The sequence below is a fragment of the Physeter macrocephalus genome, chromosome 1 (assembly GCF_002837175.3).
Source record: "Physeter macrocephalus isolate SW-GA chromosome 1, ASM283717v5, whole genome shotgun sequence".
NCBI classification, from domain to species: Eukaryota; Metazoa; Chordata; class Mammalia; order Artiodactyla; family Physeteridae; genus Physeter; species Physeter macrocephalus.
The window spans coordinates 39,161,197-39,177,333 of NC_041214.2; the positions used below are offsets into that span (position 1 = coordinate 39,161,197).

The 16,137-nt window shown below is 51.6% G+C and overlaps 1 protein-coding gene and 1 long non-coding RNA gene across 3 annotated transcripts in view; one reads left to right on the forward strand and one right to left on the reverse strand.

Annotated features, from left to right (window-relative positions):
• RFTN1 (raftlin, lipid raft linker 1) overlaps positions 1-16,137 on the reverse strand; it is a 203,794-nt gene that overhangs the window by 7,590 nt on the left and 180,067 nt on the right. For both annotated transcript variants that reach the window (XM_028490143.2, XM_024115195.3), the window contains exons 8-9: positions 5,200-5,303; positions 2,889-2,970 (exon numbers count right to left, since the gene is read on the reverse strand). In XM_028490143.2, the coding sequence (XP_028345944.1) occupies positions 2,889-2,970; positions 5,200-5,303 (186 nt within the window). The remainder of the gene's footprint in view (positions 1-2,888; positions 2,971-5,199; positions 5,304-16,137) is intronic.
• Positions 6,016-9,195, forward strand: LOC114486341 (uncharacterized). The gene is made up of 2 exons (XR_003679947.1): positions 6,016-6,661; positions 8,011-9,195. It is a non-coding gene; the product is annotated as an uncharacterized lncRNA (long non-coding RNA).

Genomic DNA, 16,137 nt, shown 5'->3' on the forward strand with positions numbered 1-16,137 from the left:
AAAATACAAAGGAAGAGAACCTCTGGGGCAGAGGAGCTGCCCAAGCAAAGGCCCTGTGGCAGTGAGGGGCATGGATACGCATGAAGGCCAGAGTAGCTGGAATGCAGAAGATGGGGGCCAGAGCCCACAGGGCCGTGTGGACCACCGTACAGGCTTCCATCTTTATCTTAAGAAAAACCCAAAGCTTTAGAACCATTTTAAGCAGTGGGGTGACACGATTCAATTTACTGTTTTTGAAAGTTCACTTTGGCTCTGAGTGGAGAACACATCTGAAGGGGAGACCTGTCATCAGGAGATCGGAGTAGTCCAGGCAGGTGGTGATAGAGAGAAGAGGGGGTTCCAGAGTGCCTAGGACCTAAAACAGATGTGCCTTAAGGACAGACTGAATATGGTGGGAAGGAGATGGAAGCACCAAGGGCAACCTCTAGGTGGGTGGGAGCCTCTGGGCCGTGGAAGCGCTGTTCCTCTAAGGTCGGGGGGTGGGGTGACGGCCAGTGCGGGAAAGGGCAAGGTCACGAGTAGCCGCAGGGCAGGTGGAGCTGGGGTCCCAGGGGAGAAGCCAGGGCTGAACATGCAGAGGTAAGACTTGTCGACACAGAGGTGGTGAGTGAGATTTTCTCACTCTGGGGCTGGATGAGATTTTCTCAGGAAGAGGTGAGAGAAAATGGGGAGAAACGGGGCTAGAAATGAGCAACTAGGTGGGAAACCAGGCGAGAGTGGTGGCACAGCCGAGAGAAAACGGCGCTTCGAGGGTTGGAGGGCACGAACAGTGTCAGTGACGCGGGGGGCTAGGGCGCGGTGGGAATGGAGCCGTGGCCACGGGGCGGGACCAGGACGGGGAGCCTCTGGGCCGTGGAAGCGCTGTTCCTCTAAGGTCGGGGGGTGGGGTGACGGCCAGTGCGGGAAAGGGCAAGGTCACGAGTAGCCGCAGGGCAGGTGGAGCTGGGGTCCCAGGGGAGAAGCCAGGGCTGAACATGCAGAGGTAAGACTTGTCGACACAGAGGTGGTGAGTGAGATTTTCTCACTCTGGGGCTGGATGAGATTTTCTCAGGAAGAGGTGAGAGAAAATGGGGAGAAACGGGGCTAGAAATGAGCAACTAGGTGGGAAACCAGGCGAGAGTGGTGGCACAGCCGAGAGAAAACGGCGCTTCGAGGGTTGGAGGGCACGAACAGTGTCAGTGACGCGGGGGGCTAGGGCGCGGTGGGAATGGAGCCGTGGCCACGGGGCGGGGGGCACCGTCTCCCGGGACCAGGACGATGACCCGTCAGCTGAGTGAGGCGTGGATGACGGGGGTGATGGGATGGTACAGTCCCCCCATCTGGGGCTGTAACAGAGAGGTGGCTTCCCCAGGTCACACAGAGAACAGCGCTCGTCACCCCAAGCCCTGGAATGAGCAGGTCTACCCGGGTTCGTGCAGCTCACTGGGGGTGGACGTCTCTACTGACCAGAAAAGGCTGACTCCCACCTCCCTGGAGTTCCCCTGAGGTACGCCGTTCTGCTTCCTTACAGCAACCTGAAAGCTCTACCCCTAACATCTCCCTGCCCTCGGGTTTCCACTGGCTTGTCCCCCGGGCGAGATGCGCAGCCTTCACCGGGATCAAGCCACCTGTCTGTCCTTTGGGAGCTGCTGGCGCCACAACCAGGACGCGCTGGCGGGAAAAGGCAGCACCACGTCCTCCTCGTCAGGGCAAAAGCTGGGCTTTGCCTGGCGTCTGGTGGGAGACCTCGGCGGCGCTGCTAGAATGTCACTGCGTGGGTGCACGCGGCTCCACAGCCCAGGCCGAGCTGTGGCTGGTGGCAGCCCGGGGCCATCCGTCTTCCAGCTGGTGGCTGACTGCTCCTGGTGGGCAATGGTGGCTTCGGTGGCTGCCTTCTGGTCCTCTGCTGCTGTCACCTGTCACACTGGCATCTCCGAGCCTGGAGAGCCCTTCCTCTGCACTGCACCCCAGCTGGCTCCGGAGCTACTTCCCTGGCGTTCCTCCCACCGGTGGCCCCCCCTTGGATCTGTTGGCTGCACAGGGGCTGCTCCAATCTGTTCACTTGCTTTGTGCCCCTGTCCGGGCTCCGTGTCCCAAGAACACGAGGAACCGCGGGTGGGGAGCTCGGGGATGGTGCCCGGCGAGGGGACGGGCGGGTCCGGTGGGCTCTGCCCCACGGTGTGGCCTTGTCCGTCACAGGGGGAGACAGCTGGCTCCGGGGGCTTGGCCGGTTCCCTCGACTCTCTTCCCGAGTGACCGTGAACGCCCACGGGAGGATCACCCAAGGGGGCAAAGTACGGGGGTGTGAGACACCGGAATCATGTCACACAAGGGGAGGACTTGGCCTCAGGCTCAGGAAACACGGGAAAAACTCTGAGAACGGCCACGTCTCTCAGTGCCACTGTGTTTCTGGGACAGTTCACGTGACGTCCAGGGAGAGCGGAAAGGCCCCTGGCCGTCCCAGGACAGCCTGGCCTGAGGACTCACTCCAGAGGGGAGATGCCCTCTGTCGGTACCAGCCACTGCCACTCAGACCTGCAGGGCGGGGCCTGTGGGGAAGGTCGTCTGGCAGCTTCTCTCGGCCAAGATCCCCAAACTTCCGACGTCCCAAGGGACCCACGGGCGGGGCGGGGCGTCAACCAGCTTGTAAAGAGATTAAGAGATACAGAGAAGCTGGGCGGGCGCTCAGCCGTCCCAGCCGGGGTCAGAGTGCAGCGGCCTTCCCACTCCCCCTTCAGCCTCGTGAACGCTGGTGCCCAGAGCATCCTCGCAGGAGGAGACCGGCGACAAGGCCCTCCGGCGCCCTCACCTGCCCCGGATGTGACTCATGTCGCGGAGGGGGCTCAGGTGTCCCCGGGCTCTGGTGAGCAAAACAGAGCAAGCAAAACAAAGCAGCCAAGGTCACTCACCTTTGATTCCTTCTTCTTGATTTTCTGAGGTAGACACGGTCTCTGAAGAAAGACTACCTGCTTGGTGGATACGTTCCCCTCCCTGTAACACAGGCAGAGCTGAGAATGAGTCCTTTATACCTGGAGGAGCCCCGCACCTCACACGGAGGCCGCCGTCCTGAACTTCATCCAGGCCGGCTGCCCGTGGGAAAGAAAGGTGGGCTCCTGAGAGTGAGAGGTCGGAGGTCAAGAAGCCCCCCACCTTCCCACCCCCAGGCCACCCACCCTTGCTTGCTATCTCAGGGGCCCAACCAACTAAAGCTTTATGTGCATCCTTGAAAGGCAGCTTCCTGGCTGAAAAGCCCCTTTCCCGTGATGTGAAATGACAGCTACCGTCTTGGCCAAATGATGACAAAGTGGCCTCCGTGAATATCAGAGGGTGGAGGCCTCTTCCAAGTCTGTCTTTGGGAATGAGGCCAAGGAGGGACCTGGTCGGCCTGGGATGGGCGGCCAGTGAGGACCTGAGCGATTACAGGAGCTTGGGCAGAGGGCCTGGCTGCGCACAGGCCCCGGCCACCGCCCTGAGTCACCCTTGTGGGCAGATAATTGTTTTCTGGCCACCGCGAACCCCGCGCCTTCGGATCACTTGCTTAAACCTCTATTTGGCAGACGTCTTCTCTGCTGAGGTGATGTGTCCCTACATGGGGTGTTGGAGGGAAAGGAGGGAGAGGACTATTTTGTGCCCGGGCCGGGCTGGGCGATTGCACCCGGCGCTCCAAACAATGGGACCCCTACTTTCACCAACGCGACAGGACAGGACAGCTCAGCTTGGTCAAGGAGCAGGCCGGGGGTCACACAGCGGGGATTCTGCCCGGTCCCACGCACTCTCCACTCCACCGCAAGGGTCATTTAAGGCCAGGAAGGTGGAGGATCACGGAGGCTTATTTAGAAGATGGGACTGCTTGAGACAGAGAGACCGTCCCTACCCTCCGGGCTGCGAGCACAGAGCCAGCGGGGGCTTCACGTTCAAATACATTCTCAGGGGGGCTCTTGTCCTCTGGAACGGAAGACAGGCAGCATTCTTAGTTGCATGGACTAGGAAACTGGCTCAAAGAAGCTACGTGGACTTGACCAAGGTAGACAGCAATCGGCCGACTCAGGACTTGGGTTCAAGCTCTGGGTCACAAAGCCGGGGGTTCCTTCCCCTCCACGGCACCACCCTGTGCCCGCAGAAATCTTGGCCAAGAAGCAATACGGAAATCTCCCGGTGGCCCAGGGCCCAAGGGCGGCTGCAGACTGGCTCCTGCAGCTGCACAGACCCCGGGGGTGGGGGACGTGATGAGGGCCCAGGAGAGGCAGTGATGGGCGCCCACACTCCCGCCTCCGTCTGCGTTCTGGGGCTGCACCGCCTGCCGTCCCCCAGGTCACTAGGCTCGCCTCAGGCCGTCCATCACCTGCGGGCGTGTGCACACAGCAGGACTCAGGGAGCGCGGGGCTGAGGGCCACGGGAGGGGGCACCCCCAGAGGTCAGCAAAGAGGTGGCCCGCTGTAGACTGAGGGTCTAGTCGCGGGTTCTGCCACTTGCCGGCCGTGTGGCCTCGGGTATGTGATGGAGCCTGTCTGAGCCTCAGTTTCTACATCCGTAAAATGGGAACCACATCTATGCTTACCACCCCACAGGTAGTTAGAAGGAGCAGCTTGACAGCAAACCCAAAAGACAGATGGAAGGGCTTTTAGGGTTGGTGAGACTAGGATAAGCCCACGGGCTCAAGGGACAGCAGGCAGAGCTGAGGGTGGACAAACGACCATGAACGTGAAATCGTAGGGAGGGCCACAGCCAGGGCTGAGACTCCAGGGCCTCACGTCCCCTTGGTGGGGCTACTGACCAGCGCCATGACCTTGGGCTAGCGCTTCAACCTCCCCGGCCACACTTTCCTCAGCTATAAAGTCGGTTAAACACAACCAAAAAAATCCCACCTCACTTCACAGGATTCTTTGAGGACTAGATGAGACTTTGCATGCAACGTGCCTGCCTAGCCCAGCACGGGCCACACAGCAGATGCTGAGTTTCTTTTGCATCTGAGGGCCCTGGGTCCCCTCAGCCCAGGTGACAGGCTAGGCAGCAATGGCTCACTGGCCGAGGCTCCCCACGTGGGAAGAGGGGTGCTCCGGGTGGGGGTTAGTTAAGACTCTGAAATCCTGACCCTGCTGTTTCCCAGGTGGAGAACTGATGTAACAGCACCAGACTCACAGGGATTCAATAAGTTACGCACGGAAGAGCTTATGGGAAACAGTGCAAGCGTTCAGTAACAGTAATGATGGTTATTGTTACCTCGTTGTCTTGACAACAGGAGTTGGCAGCACGCAGGTGAGTTGCCAGCCGTAGGCGGCCAGAGAGTTCAGCAGGGGCACGTAGTCTGTCTGCACTTCGACACCCTGGGGAGAAAGGCCACAGTCAGGGCTGCAGCTGCCTCAAGCCAATGACGTCTGAGGGACGGAGAGGGGACCGTCCAACCCCACCAACCCAACAAAGCAGAAAGGGGCAGGATGCCCTGTAGCCTGGGGCCCTACTCCAGCTCTGAAGATGCTTCAAGAGCTTGGAGCCCAACTGCCAACATGGGATTTCTTTCCAGCCCCGACGCAGTCTGTGCAGTCGGCAAAGAGATAGAGCCAAAGGGTTGATCCATTCATTTTGTTCTATTCTTGTCTGGACAAATAGCCTCCTGTGAGTTTCACTGAAGAAACACCATCACTTCTCCTCCAAGACGTACCTAAGCCCCTGACAACACCTGCTGCTCGGATGGTTTCAGAGCATCTTGTGGGGAGTGAAATTACATTTGACAAACAATCGAGTCATCTGCATCCAGCCACAGCGGCAACACACACACACACACGCACACACACACACACACACACCCTGCACGTGCACACAAACGGGGAGCTTCACCTGTGTTACACATCCTGCCGTAAAGGAGTAGAGGAAAGCTGTTTCATTTGAAATCAGGGAGGAGCGGGGGGAGGGGACTGACGCTTGCCTTTCAATTTAAAAACCCAGTCCTGCTCCCACAGGGAGACAATCCCACCGTGAGGCCACCAGCCCGGGCCTCACAGCCTGCTTCCTCGAGAGGCAGGCTAACTTCCGACTCCAGCCCCACCCCTCCCTGCGTAGACTCTGCACCCACTCTCTGCTCGGTCAGCTCCTGGCAGTGGCTTCAAACACTGCTGACGTGTGTGTAGAGTCCTTCCAGCGGAGGCCGCCACAGGATTCATTCAGCAAGTACCTCGGAGCCGAGGTGGGTCGGAGGTGAACGAAGGCACAGTCCTGCTGCTGGAGTTCAGTCCAGCGGAGGCCACGGCACAAACACGCATGTGACCGAAACACAAAACAGCCCACGGGCTGGGCCATGAGGCTGGACTGTTAGCAGAAAGGGATGGTGCGATCGTGGTCAGGGCGGGCTTCCTGGGGCTCAGGGGCTGGGTGGAGATGGACAGGCGGAGCTGGGGAAGAGGCGTTCCAGGGGGGACCCCAGCACAGACAAATGGCAGACCGCGAGGGGCCTGGGGCGCTGAGAAGAGGCTCACCCGGGGAGCGGCGCTGCTCAGAGGGGACCACCCACGGCGAGGGGCTGTCCTGCTGGAGGCCTTCTGGGGACAGAACCAGGGGCCAGAAGAGAGATGAGGGAACAACCAGCCCTGCTTCTCCCAAACGCTTTTAAAACTCCTATTACCGGGCAGCCATCCCAGCGTGGCTACCGGGCCACCAACGTACCCTCGGGGAGCCTCAACTATATACAGTAAGTCTTGGCCTATGTCAGTGGTTCTCAAAGTGTGGTCCCCGAGCCAGAAGCATCACCTGGGAACTTGTGAGAAATAGAGTCTTGGGACCCCACCCCAGACCTGCACAATCAGAAACTCTGGGGGTGGGACCCAGGGGTTCTGTTTTTCTTTCTTTTCTTAATTGAAGTGCTGTTGAGTTACAATATTATATTAGTTTCAGGTGTACTCCATAGTGATTCAATACTTTTATAGATTATACTCCATATAAAGTTAGTATAAAATATATATTCCCTGTGCTGTACATTACATCCTTGTATCTTATCTATTTTATACATAGTAGTTTGGACCTCTTAATCCCCTTTACCTATCTTGCCCCTCCCCCCTTCCTTCTCCCCACTGATAACCACTAGTTTGTTCTCTATATCTGTGAGTCTGTTTCTGATTTGTTATATTCATTCATTTTACTTTTTAGATTTCACATATAAGTGGAAACATAAAGTATCTGTCTTTCTCTGTCTGACTTATTTCACTAATAAGCATAATACCTCCCAGGTCCATCCATGTTGCTGCAAATGGCATTATTTCGTTCTTTTTTATGGCTGCATAGTATTCCACTGTATATATGTACCACATCTTCTTTATCCATTCATCTATTGATGGACACTTGGGTTTCTTCTGTATCTTAGCAATGATAAATAATGCTGCTATGAACACTGGGGTGCATGTATCTTTTCTAATTGGTGTTTTCTTTTCTTCGGATACACACCCAGGAGTGGAACTGCTGGATAATATAGTAGCTCTATTTTTTTAAAGAGTGTTTCCAGTAGTTGAGATGCAGCTAAGTCTGAAAAGTACTGCCTAGATAATCGATTAGGTTTCTTCGGATGACAGAAAAGAGTCTGCAATTTTGCGGCCAGAAATGATCAGCTGTTACTTTCGAATTTCCTCGAAAGGAAAGCTGTTACCTTTCCTTTCATCCTCCACGAGAGAAGTCGGGGGAGTTTGAAAGGCTCAGCTCTGTTACTAATACCGGTGCAGCAGAAAGCGATGGAGGCGGGGAAGGGGAGAAGGTGTGGGACAAAAGAAGGGGGGTGGGGAAGGGGCAGGAGAAGGAGGAAAGGAAGGGGAGTTAATGAAGGAGGGGAAGCAGGAAGAGAAGGAAGGAAGAGAGGAGAGACAGGTACAAATACAACCAACTGACGGGAGAGGGATAGGAGGCGACCCCACTCTGGCCCCGTCCCTGAAGCCCCCTTTCAGGCCAGAGGCGGCAGCGGATGACCCAGCCACCCCTGTCTCTGCTGGCCCCCTGGACACACGGGACCTCCCTTCCAGACCAGTTACGGCCAGTTTCCCTTGTGCTGGACAGGGCCCTCACCACCTGCTGTGGCAGCTTTATCCTGAGAACCCGTGCCCCCATCCCTGCATTCCTGAGTTAAAGAGAAGAGAGAGAAAATGGTACATCCACACTCAAGCTCTGCAAGGTTAAGATTACTTGGGTCTATCAAGAATAACCTTCCCACTTTATCAAGCACTCTGACAAACCAGCCACAGACGGTCGCCATGGCAACCAGGACAAGCGTGGTGCTCACAAAGCCCTGAGTGGCAGGATGGAGTCCTTTTATTGGTGCCTGTGCCCCGGCCGGGTTTTCTCCCGGACACCCAGCACGGCAGGACAATGGGCACCCCCGAGGCAGCCTGACCCGCCTGCCCAGACAGGCCTCGCAGGGTTACTTCTGCTTTGCTCTATTTTATTCCCCTCATTCACCATCTTAAAGAGAAAGACGGCAGGATTTCTCCCCAACAGCTTTTCCCCTCAAGGTAGGGGATGTCAGCCAGAGGGCACAGAATCATAAAGACTAAAAGGAAGAAGCGAAAACACAGCAAAACATGACCCTGCTTGAGAGAGCTGAGAGTTCAATCACAAGTGCTCCCAGCCGGCTGTCACAGGACGGGTTGAAAAGTAAAATACAAATGGTAGGGGGTGAGGTGTTTCATGCTGCCAGACTCTCGCACTCCAACTCTCTGGGCTGGTCTTGCTTTAATTAACGGTTAATGTGGTTTTCCACAAGCACCTATCAAAGCCGGTTTGCATATTATCAACAGAGTCAGAAGACGACATTTCTAAAATATGACATGAACTCCATGCAGTCAGTGGAAGAGGCTTTCAAGTCCATTAGCTGAGAAAGGTGGTCGGAAACGCATCGGATGGAAGGCTCTCTTTGATCTGCTTTTCTGTGACACTCCAGTGAGGAGGGAAAAGCACAAACAGCAATCCAAAGCCAGCCTGCTTATCAAACGAAAAGACATTTCTTTCTGGGAACAGGTGCAGAAATTTTAATTAACTCTCTACTCTCCTGTGTGGATACGTAATCTCCGATCACACCTGGAGTGTTAAAAAAAAATGAAGCATGTCCTGTGGTTCTTTGACTTGTATAAAAGGGATTCATTTGTATTTATGGCTCTTTTTCCTTTGTTCCCTGTAATTTCTCCATGGTTGCAAATCCACTAAAGAAACAGGCATCCAACACAACTTTCTCTTACCCTCCAAAAACAGAACAACATGATGTAGAGTTTACTAAGAAATGCATGTGTCTTTTGATCCTTTCAAAGATCCTTTGTGCAGGGGAGTATCAGGAGGTAACACATCGGTCCAGTGAGAAAGTTTGTATCCTGATGTCAGTGTGCTCTTCTTTTCTTCTCCTTGTTTCCATTCTGGAAGAATCTGGGAAGAAAGCAGCTTAAAAGATGATACTTTGCTCCTTAATCATGACTGTGAATGACGAGAGGAATTCAGTTTCCATGTCTGAAAAGTATGCAGGACTTCTGGGCTGGTCTCCACACCTGAAACAATGATTGGAGACAGCCACCAGCTGGGTGCTTCTCTTCCCTTCCCTTCCCTTCCCCGAGAGGGCATGTGAAGCAAGAGCCCTGCAAGAGTCTTTTGTATAATTGCTACCGAAGCACTAATGCCTAGCACTAATTGGCAGGGCATGTTTATATACTATTTCCTTACTTATCAATTTTAGGTATCTATTGATTTCCTACCATGGGAAATGAAGGCTTAGAGCTCCCATTCACATTTCTTACTTTCTCTTTCCTGATGCCCCAAATGGTTATAATATAATTTTAATTAAATCAAAAGTCTGTGTTTGTGTTATTGCAAATATTGCTGGGTCAAGTAATGTACTGTGACCACACCTTCTTTTTTTTTTTTTTTTTTTTTAAAATAGTCCTATATTTTTCCTGGAGTTAACTGTGGCCTCAATTTCTTTCATCTGTGTGGTTGTACATGAACCCATCACTAATTCATTCTACATGTTCCAACACTTCTTCTTCCTGCCCATCAATAACTATCCCATGTACCTAAATATATTAGTTCTACTTTTTTCCACTTGGAGACATAATTTCTGGAACTTTCTGTACCCTTGCTTCAGTCTGGTGTGGATGCTTCCCAGGACTGGGTTCTCCCTCCACTACTGTCTGTGGCTGGTGTCTTCTCTTTTTTGATTTCCTCCTCATTTTGCTGGAGCATATCCTCTAGTGGCTTCCTAGGACACAATGCCCTGGAAGTTATTTGCATCCCTGCGCTCCTAAAAATGTCTTTGTCTTCACTTTTTTTTTTTTTTTTTTTTTTTTTGCCGTACGCGGGCCTCTCACTGTTGTGTTGTGGGGAAATACAGGGTTAACTTCCTGTTAGCCTCTGGTCAGATTTGTAACTCACGCCTGAACAAAGCTTACCTAACACACATATTTGCCCCATAAGGCACATCTCAGCCTTCCTGTTCTTAGGAACACAGGACAGCGCTGCACCACTATGCTTGGGGGCAACTTTATACAGTGAAATCACCAACAAAAAGCACAAGCATGTGAAAAATGTGGCACTAAGTGAACTGCGAACAGGACACTTGTTTACAGCATGACAGCTGAAATGAGAAAGCTTAGCTGGGACCATGTAGGTCAGCAACATAATTTTTTTTTTGCCACTAAGCATACATCTGCAAGTGACTGTGAAAGCACCAAGAGTACTGATTTGGGGATTACAAATAAATTTACAAATAAATCTATCATTCTTTTAGTATCAGTTCACTGGGATTTTTCAGAAGAGAGAAGAAATAGCTACCTATGTCCAACTCCCCACATTTAACACAGTTTTATTAATTTTTAAAGGGCCTACTGGAAGCCATTTCTAAACATCTTAGAATCCAGAAAACATAAAGAAAAAATAATAAATTTGGTGACATAAAACCCCTACTGCGTGACACACGACAAGCTATGCAAAGGCAAGAGACAAATGACAAGATGGGAAACTATTTGTAGCTCAGATTACAGTCAAAAAAGTAGCTCCTAAAAATTAATAAGAAAAGAAATCCAGTAATCCAAATTTTAAGATGGGATGAGGCTAGGAAGAGAGTCACAGAAAAGGAAATTCTAATGTCCATAAACCAGAGGAAAATATACCAAATCTCACAATAAGAGAAGTGCAAATCAAAACTACCCTGTGATATCATAGTTTCTCCTCTCATATTGGAAAAACCCCAAAGTTTGAGAACTACTTAGCTGACAAGGCTGTGGGGAGGCAAGTATTCTCACACATGGCTGGCAGGAGGACAGATTCAAACTTAGGGAGAACAATTTGACAGTATCTCTCAAAATTACAAATACATTTACCCTCTGACCCAACAACCGCACTTCTGGGAATGGATCCTGTATATAAAAAAATGACAATTGTACAGAGTTATTCACTGGAGAACTGTTCACAATAGCAAAACACTGGACACCACCCGTGTCAATCAATGTTGGGCTTATTAAATAAATAATGCTGTATGACAACATAATGGGTAATGGCTGCTCATGTACTGAACCAAGGCATATGGGACAAGGACCGCAATGAGAGGAATGATGATTCCTATGGTAGAAAGAAAAATGCCCACTCACTCCCCCCAAATATATCTACGTCCTAAATCCTGGGGCCTGGGAAGAGGTTGCCTTCTATGGTAAAAGGGATCCGGCAGACTGATGAAGTTAAGGATCATGTGATGGAGAGATTAACCAGGTGGGTTCAATGTGATCAAAGGGGTTCTTGGATGGGATGCAGGAGGCGGGTCAGAGTCAGGGAAGGAGAGGTGAGGATGGGAGCAGAGGGCAGAGGGTGCTTGGCCACCAGCAGGTTGGCCTCTAGAAGTTGAAAGCAAGGAACAGATTCTCCCAGAAAGAATGCAACTCTGCCAACCCCTTGATTATAATCCCTTTCAACCCATTTTGGATTTTTGGCCTCCAGAACTGTTAAGAGAATAAATTTGTGCTGTTTTCAGTCACTAAGTTTGTAGTAATTTGTTACAACCGCAACAGGGCACTCATACACAGTCTAAAGCCAGGGAAAGGTTAGATGAAAATGAAGACTTGGAGGCATTGGCCAATACGGGCAGAGAACAACTCAAGGAGGGGTGAGGCTGGCTGAGGACTGGGTCTCCTGGGGAGGGGAGAGCAGAAGATGATAAAAAGCCCTGAACTGGGAGAAACTGGCTGGAGGGCAGCCCAGGGTAGGAAACACGTTTAAGAAGAAAGATCCACACCATCTAATGTCTTGAGAGGGCAAGCAACACGGAGCCTGAAAAACCATCTCTGGATAGACCGTGAGGTCTCAGGAGTCCACAGCCAGGATGCTTCAGGAGGGAAGTGGCTGGAATGTAAACATGTTTTCAGGAAATCTGGGGTCTGCCTTGACTTTGCCATGGCCAGCAGAGACCCTGGCCATCATGGCACACAGGGAAGATAAGAGTCATGCCCTCAGGTGATAGAGAGTAGAGATGCAAGGGCAGGGCAGGAGAGGGGAATGCCAAGCTGGAAAGAAGGAACATTTCATCTTCATTTATCAACTGGAAAGTAGGGGCTGTAACACTGCGGCGGTCATGCAGAAAACTCCGTTGAGTCCTTCAGTATCGCCAAGGGCACGGCTATACCAGGTACCACTATTCACTTATGAATCTCCACATCCAGTCAACCTGGTTCTGTACCACGCACCTGGGAAGCGAAGATGTGTGAGCCTCTTCTCCTGCTGTAGGAGATCCCTGTCCAGTGGGTGGGGAGAGCAAACATACAGTCCCTCCCCAGATGCAAGCCACCATGAGGTGTGCTGGAGGGAAGGAGAGAGGAAGGAAGGCTGTGCCACTTGTTCTCTCTGGGGAAAGGGCAAATCCATCTGAGGCCAGTGGCAGCTGCAGTGGCCCTGCCTTTCTGGCCCCCATCCCCCCACAGGCCTCCTGCAGGACCACTGCCTCTGCCAGCCGAGGGAGGGGCAAGGATGCTGGGGCCGGCTGGAGACATTGTTTTCCTCTTTGTTTTACACACAATGCCCCAGAAAAACATTTTGCTGATATGTAATTAGGCCAACATAATAGAGCCTAAGAAAGCCGTACGTCTCATTTTAGACAACTTCGGCTTTCAAAACGTTCAAAGAGAATACGTTAAAAAAAAAAAGCTTAGCTCTCAGATGTAGAAAAGGGGGCAGAGGAAAATACATGCAGTGCGTGGAAAGCTTCCTTTCTAGGACTATTTACCCACCCCTGCTGGTTAATTCACATCTTTGCCTGATTTTCTCTCCCATGCAAGAAAGGCAACAAACTCTGCAGCCCTATTGAGAGCCCAACAAAATAATAATGATGACTGTTATTATTATTTGAGATACATTGTTTGCAAAAAATGGCCTCAATGATTACTTCCCTGCCTCTAGGCCTCTTTACGGCATTCTGCAGCTCCTCCCATAAAGAGGCAGAGTCCACTTCTCCACCCCTGGAGTTCAGGCTGGGCTTGTGACTTGCTCTGACCAACAGATATGGTAGATGTGACATCATAGCTGTTCTAAGCCTAGGCCACGAGCGACCTTGCTGCTTCTACCTGCTCTCAGGGAACCAAGGACAAGCCCAGGCTGGCCTGTTGGATGATGAGAGTCATATGGCCCAAGCAACTAGCAGACGTGAGAGTCGCCATCTTGGACCAGCGAGATGCCGGTCGACCAGCCAGCGATACAGAAGCAGAGTGAGGTTAGAGGAGCCCTGCTGAGGTTAGAGGAGAATCACCCAGCTGACCTGTGCACTCACTACAACCAGAAAGTCTGGTTATTTCCATTCGCTAAGCTTCGGGGTGCCTTATTCCACAGCAGAAGCTGACAGATTATGATCATTCTAGGGAGAGCCAAATAACCCAGCAAATCTCTAGGAGGAAAATCGGAGTGAAAGTCCCCTCATCTGATTATAGAGAAATAGAATGTGATAGCTGCTACTGAATGGAGCTTGGGGCTTCTAATTTCTCACCGCTCTCAAAGCTGGCACACCACGCCCTCAGCTCCTACATGCCAGACACATTGTGACCTGGCATGACATCGCAGCCCTGAAGTCTCATTTACAAGCTACCGTGAGGCCCAGCACTGCCACCAGCATATACCCTGGGAGGGAGAGAGAAAAACCCACGCAGGGGGAGAGTGTGCTCGCTCGAGATGCTGTCCAGGCTTCTCCCAGAGTACCACACAGGCCCAGCTGGCAGGAAAACCAAACCTGCAGTGCAAGATAATACTCTTCTAGATTCTAGGCTGGGCAGGTGATTTGGTCCTGGGATGTGCAGCTTCGGGAGAGGGGTTAGGGGTTATGGGGCGGAGGGACAGGAGATGCATGCACGCATCAGAGCTGCCTGCTGACACACGCCTGCTCGACTGAGTGAGAACCACGCCAGGTGCGTGACAGCAAAGGGCTCCCAGATTGCGCTGCAGGCAAAGATGCCGGACGTTTCAAGGTTAAGGGGGCACGGCTTGGGCAGACTCTGACCATTAGTAGGAGAAGATGCTGCTGCCGCTCTGAGAGCAAACAGTTAAGCGACTCAGAGCTGTTACATCCCGTCTGCGGGACCTCATACTGGGACAGTGCGAGCATTGCATCCTCCAGAAGCTGACATTTCACACACACTGAATGCATTGGGGTGAGCGCATCCTCTCCGGCAGGCAGACTTGGAAACAGCTTAGTCTGATAACAATTAAACAAGAAACATTTTCTCCATCCAGGGACTTGCCAAGTCCCTTCCTCTTCCTTTGAGGAGTGAGAGGAAATTAGACTTTCTGGGAATAAATGGGATCTGTCACTTTGTCTTTAGACAACATGAGGTGAATGAGGGATCATAGTTTTAGCCTTTTTTTCTTATTTTTTCACCATATCTACAACCTAGAAAAAAGAGGATTTAAAAAGAGTTTTCCCACAGTATACAATTAAAAGGGATTTATTCTGCAGTGGGGAGAGGGTGGGAATATGTGTCAGCAAAAACTCTCGAACTTAAAACTACATCAAAGTTATCACCTTCAACTACAGTGGATTCCTGACTGCTTACCAATAATCATAAAGCGTTAGCCCAGATGATGTCCCTGAACAAAGGCTGCTTCAAAATCCTAGCAGAGGCGGCAATGGAAGTTAAGGGTTATTCCACTGTCGCTGGGCAGGGAAGCAGCAGTCAGAGCCACAAAGCACGGTCACTCTGAAAAGACAGTAACGTTGTAGAACATTCAACACAACACATTTTCCCTCCCTGACTTTCTCCATCTGGTAAATTCAAGGGGCCACGGTCCCACTTCAGCATTCAGTCAGTATTCTCTCTGGTCAATATTCTCTCAGTGGTGACCCAATTGTTAGCCTCTTGTTGCCATGGTTACCAGGATGCTAACTGGACCCTCTCTCTTCATAGTCCCCTCTCCCTCAAGCCAAATTATGTTGCACAAGTCCCCAGCGTGTCCTCTGAGGACCCTGCTCCTGGTAAGGGGATTTCTACTAGGGCTTCCGAGGTGCTGGAAACCACTAGCGGGAATATCCAGCCTTCAGGACACATCAGACCCCTGACTGTCAGCTCCCCTATCACCAGAGTTCTTCCATTCTCTCTGGTTTCCTGCTCTACTACAGCCTGGAGATAGACGCACCAGAGCCTGTCACAGACACACTGTAGGGTTTCCATCAGCATCTGGCTTGTGACCCACCAAAGGAAGAGCTGATGAACAGAAAACCAAGGTCAAGAAAATGAAAATAGCCTCAGAGAGATCAGCCAAATCTACGTGGGGTCCTGAAGAAAACCCCCCTATTACCCTCTGTCCCCTGCACTATCACTTCATCATATTGATCACTTCTTAACACTGATTAGCTTATCTATTTACTACTATCTCCTTCACTGGAATGCATTCTCCACAAAGCAAGGGGTTTGTCTTATTCTCAATGAATCTCAAGCAACTAGGGAAGTGTCTGGCACAAAATGAGTGAATGAATGAATGCACCTTCCCTAGCATTTCTGGGGTAGGTTCTGCCACCGCTGACTTATATGCTCAAAATCTTATCAAACTTGCTGTAAATCACATCCAACACTAATGAGACGTGAGTTTACCATTAAAAATGGGAGTTAATCTGCCAGGATGTTGTGGTACCATCCTTCTGACCTTTCTGTATGTGGAAGTTGGAAGTATATTCATGTA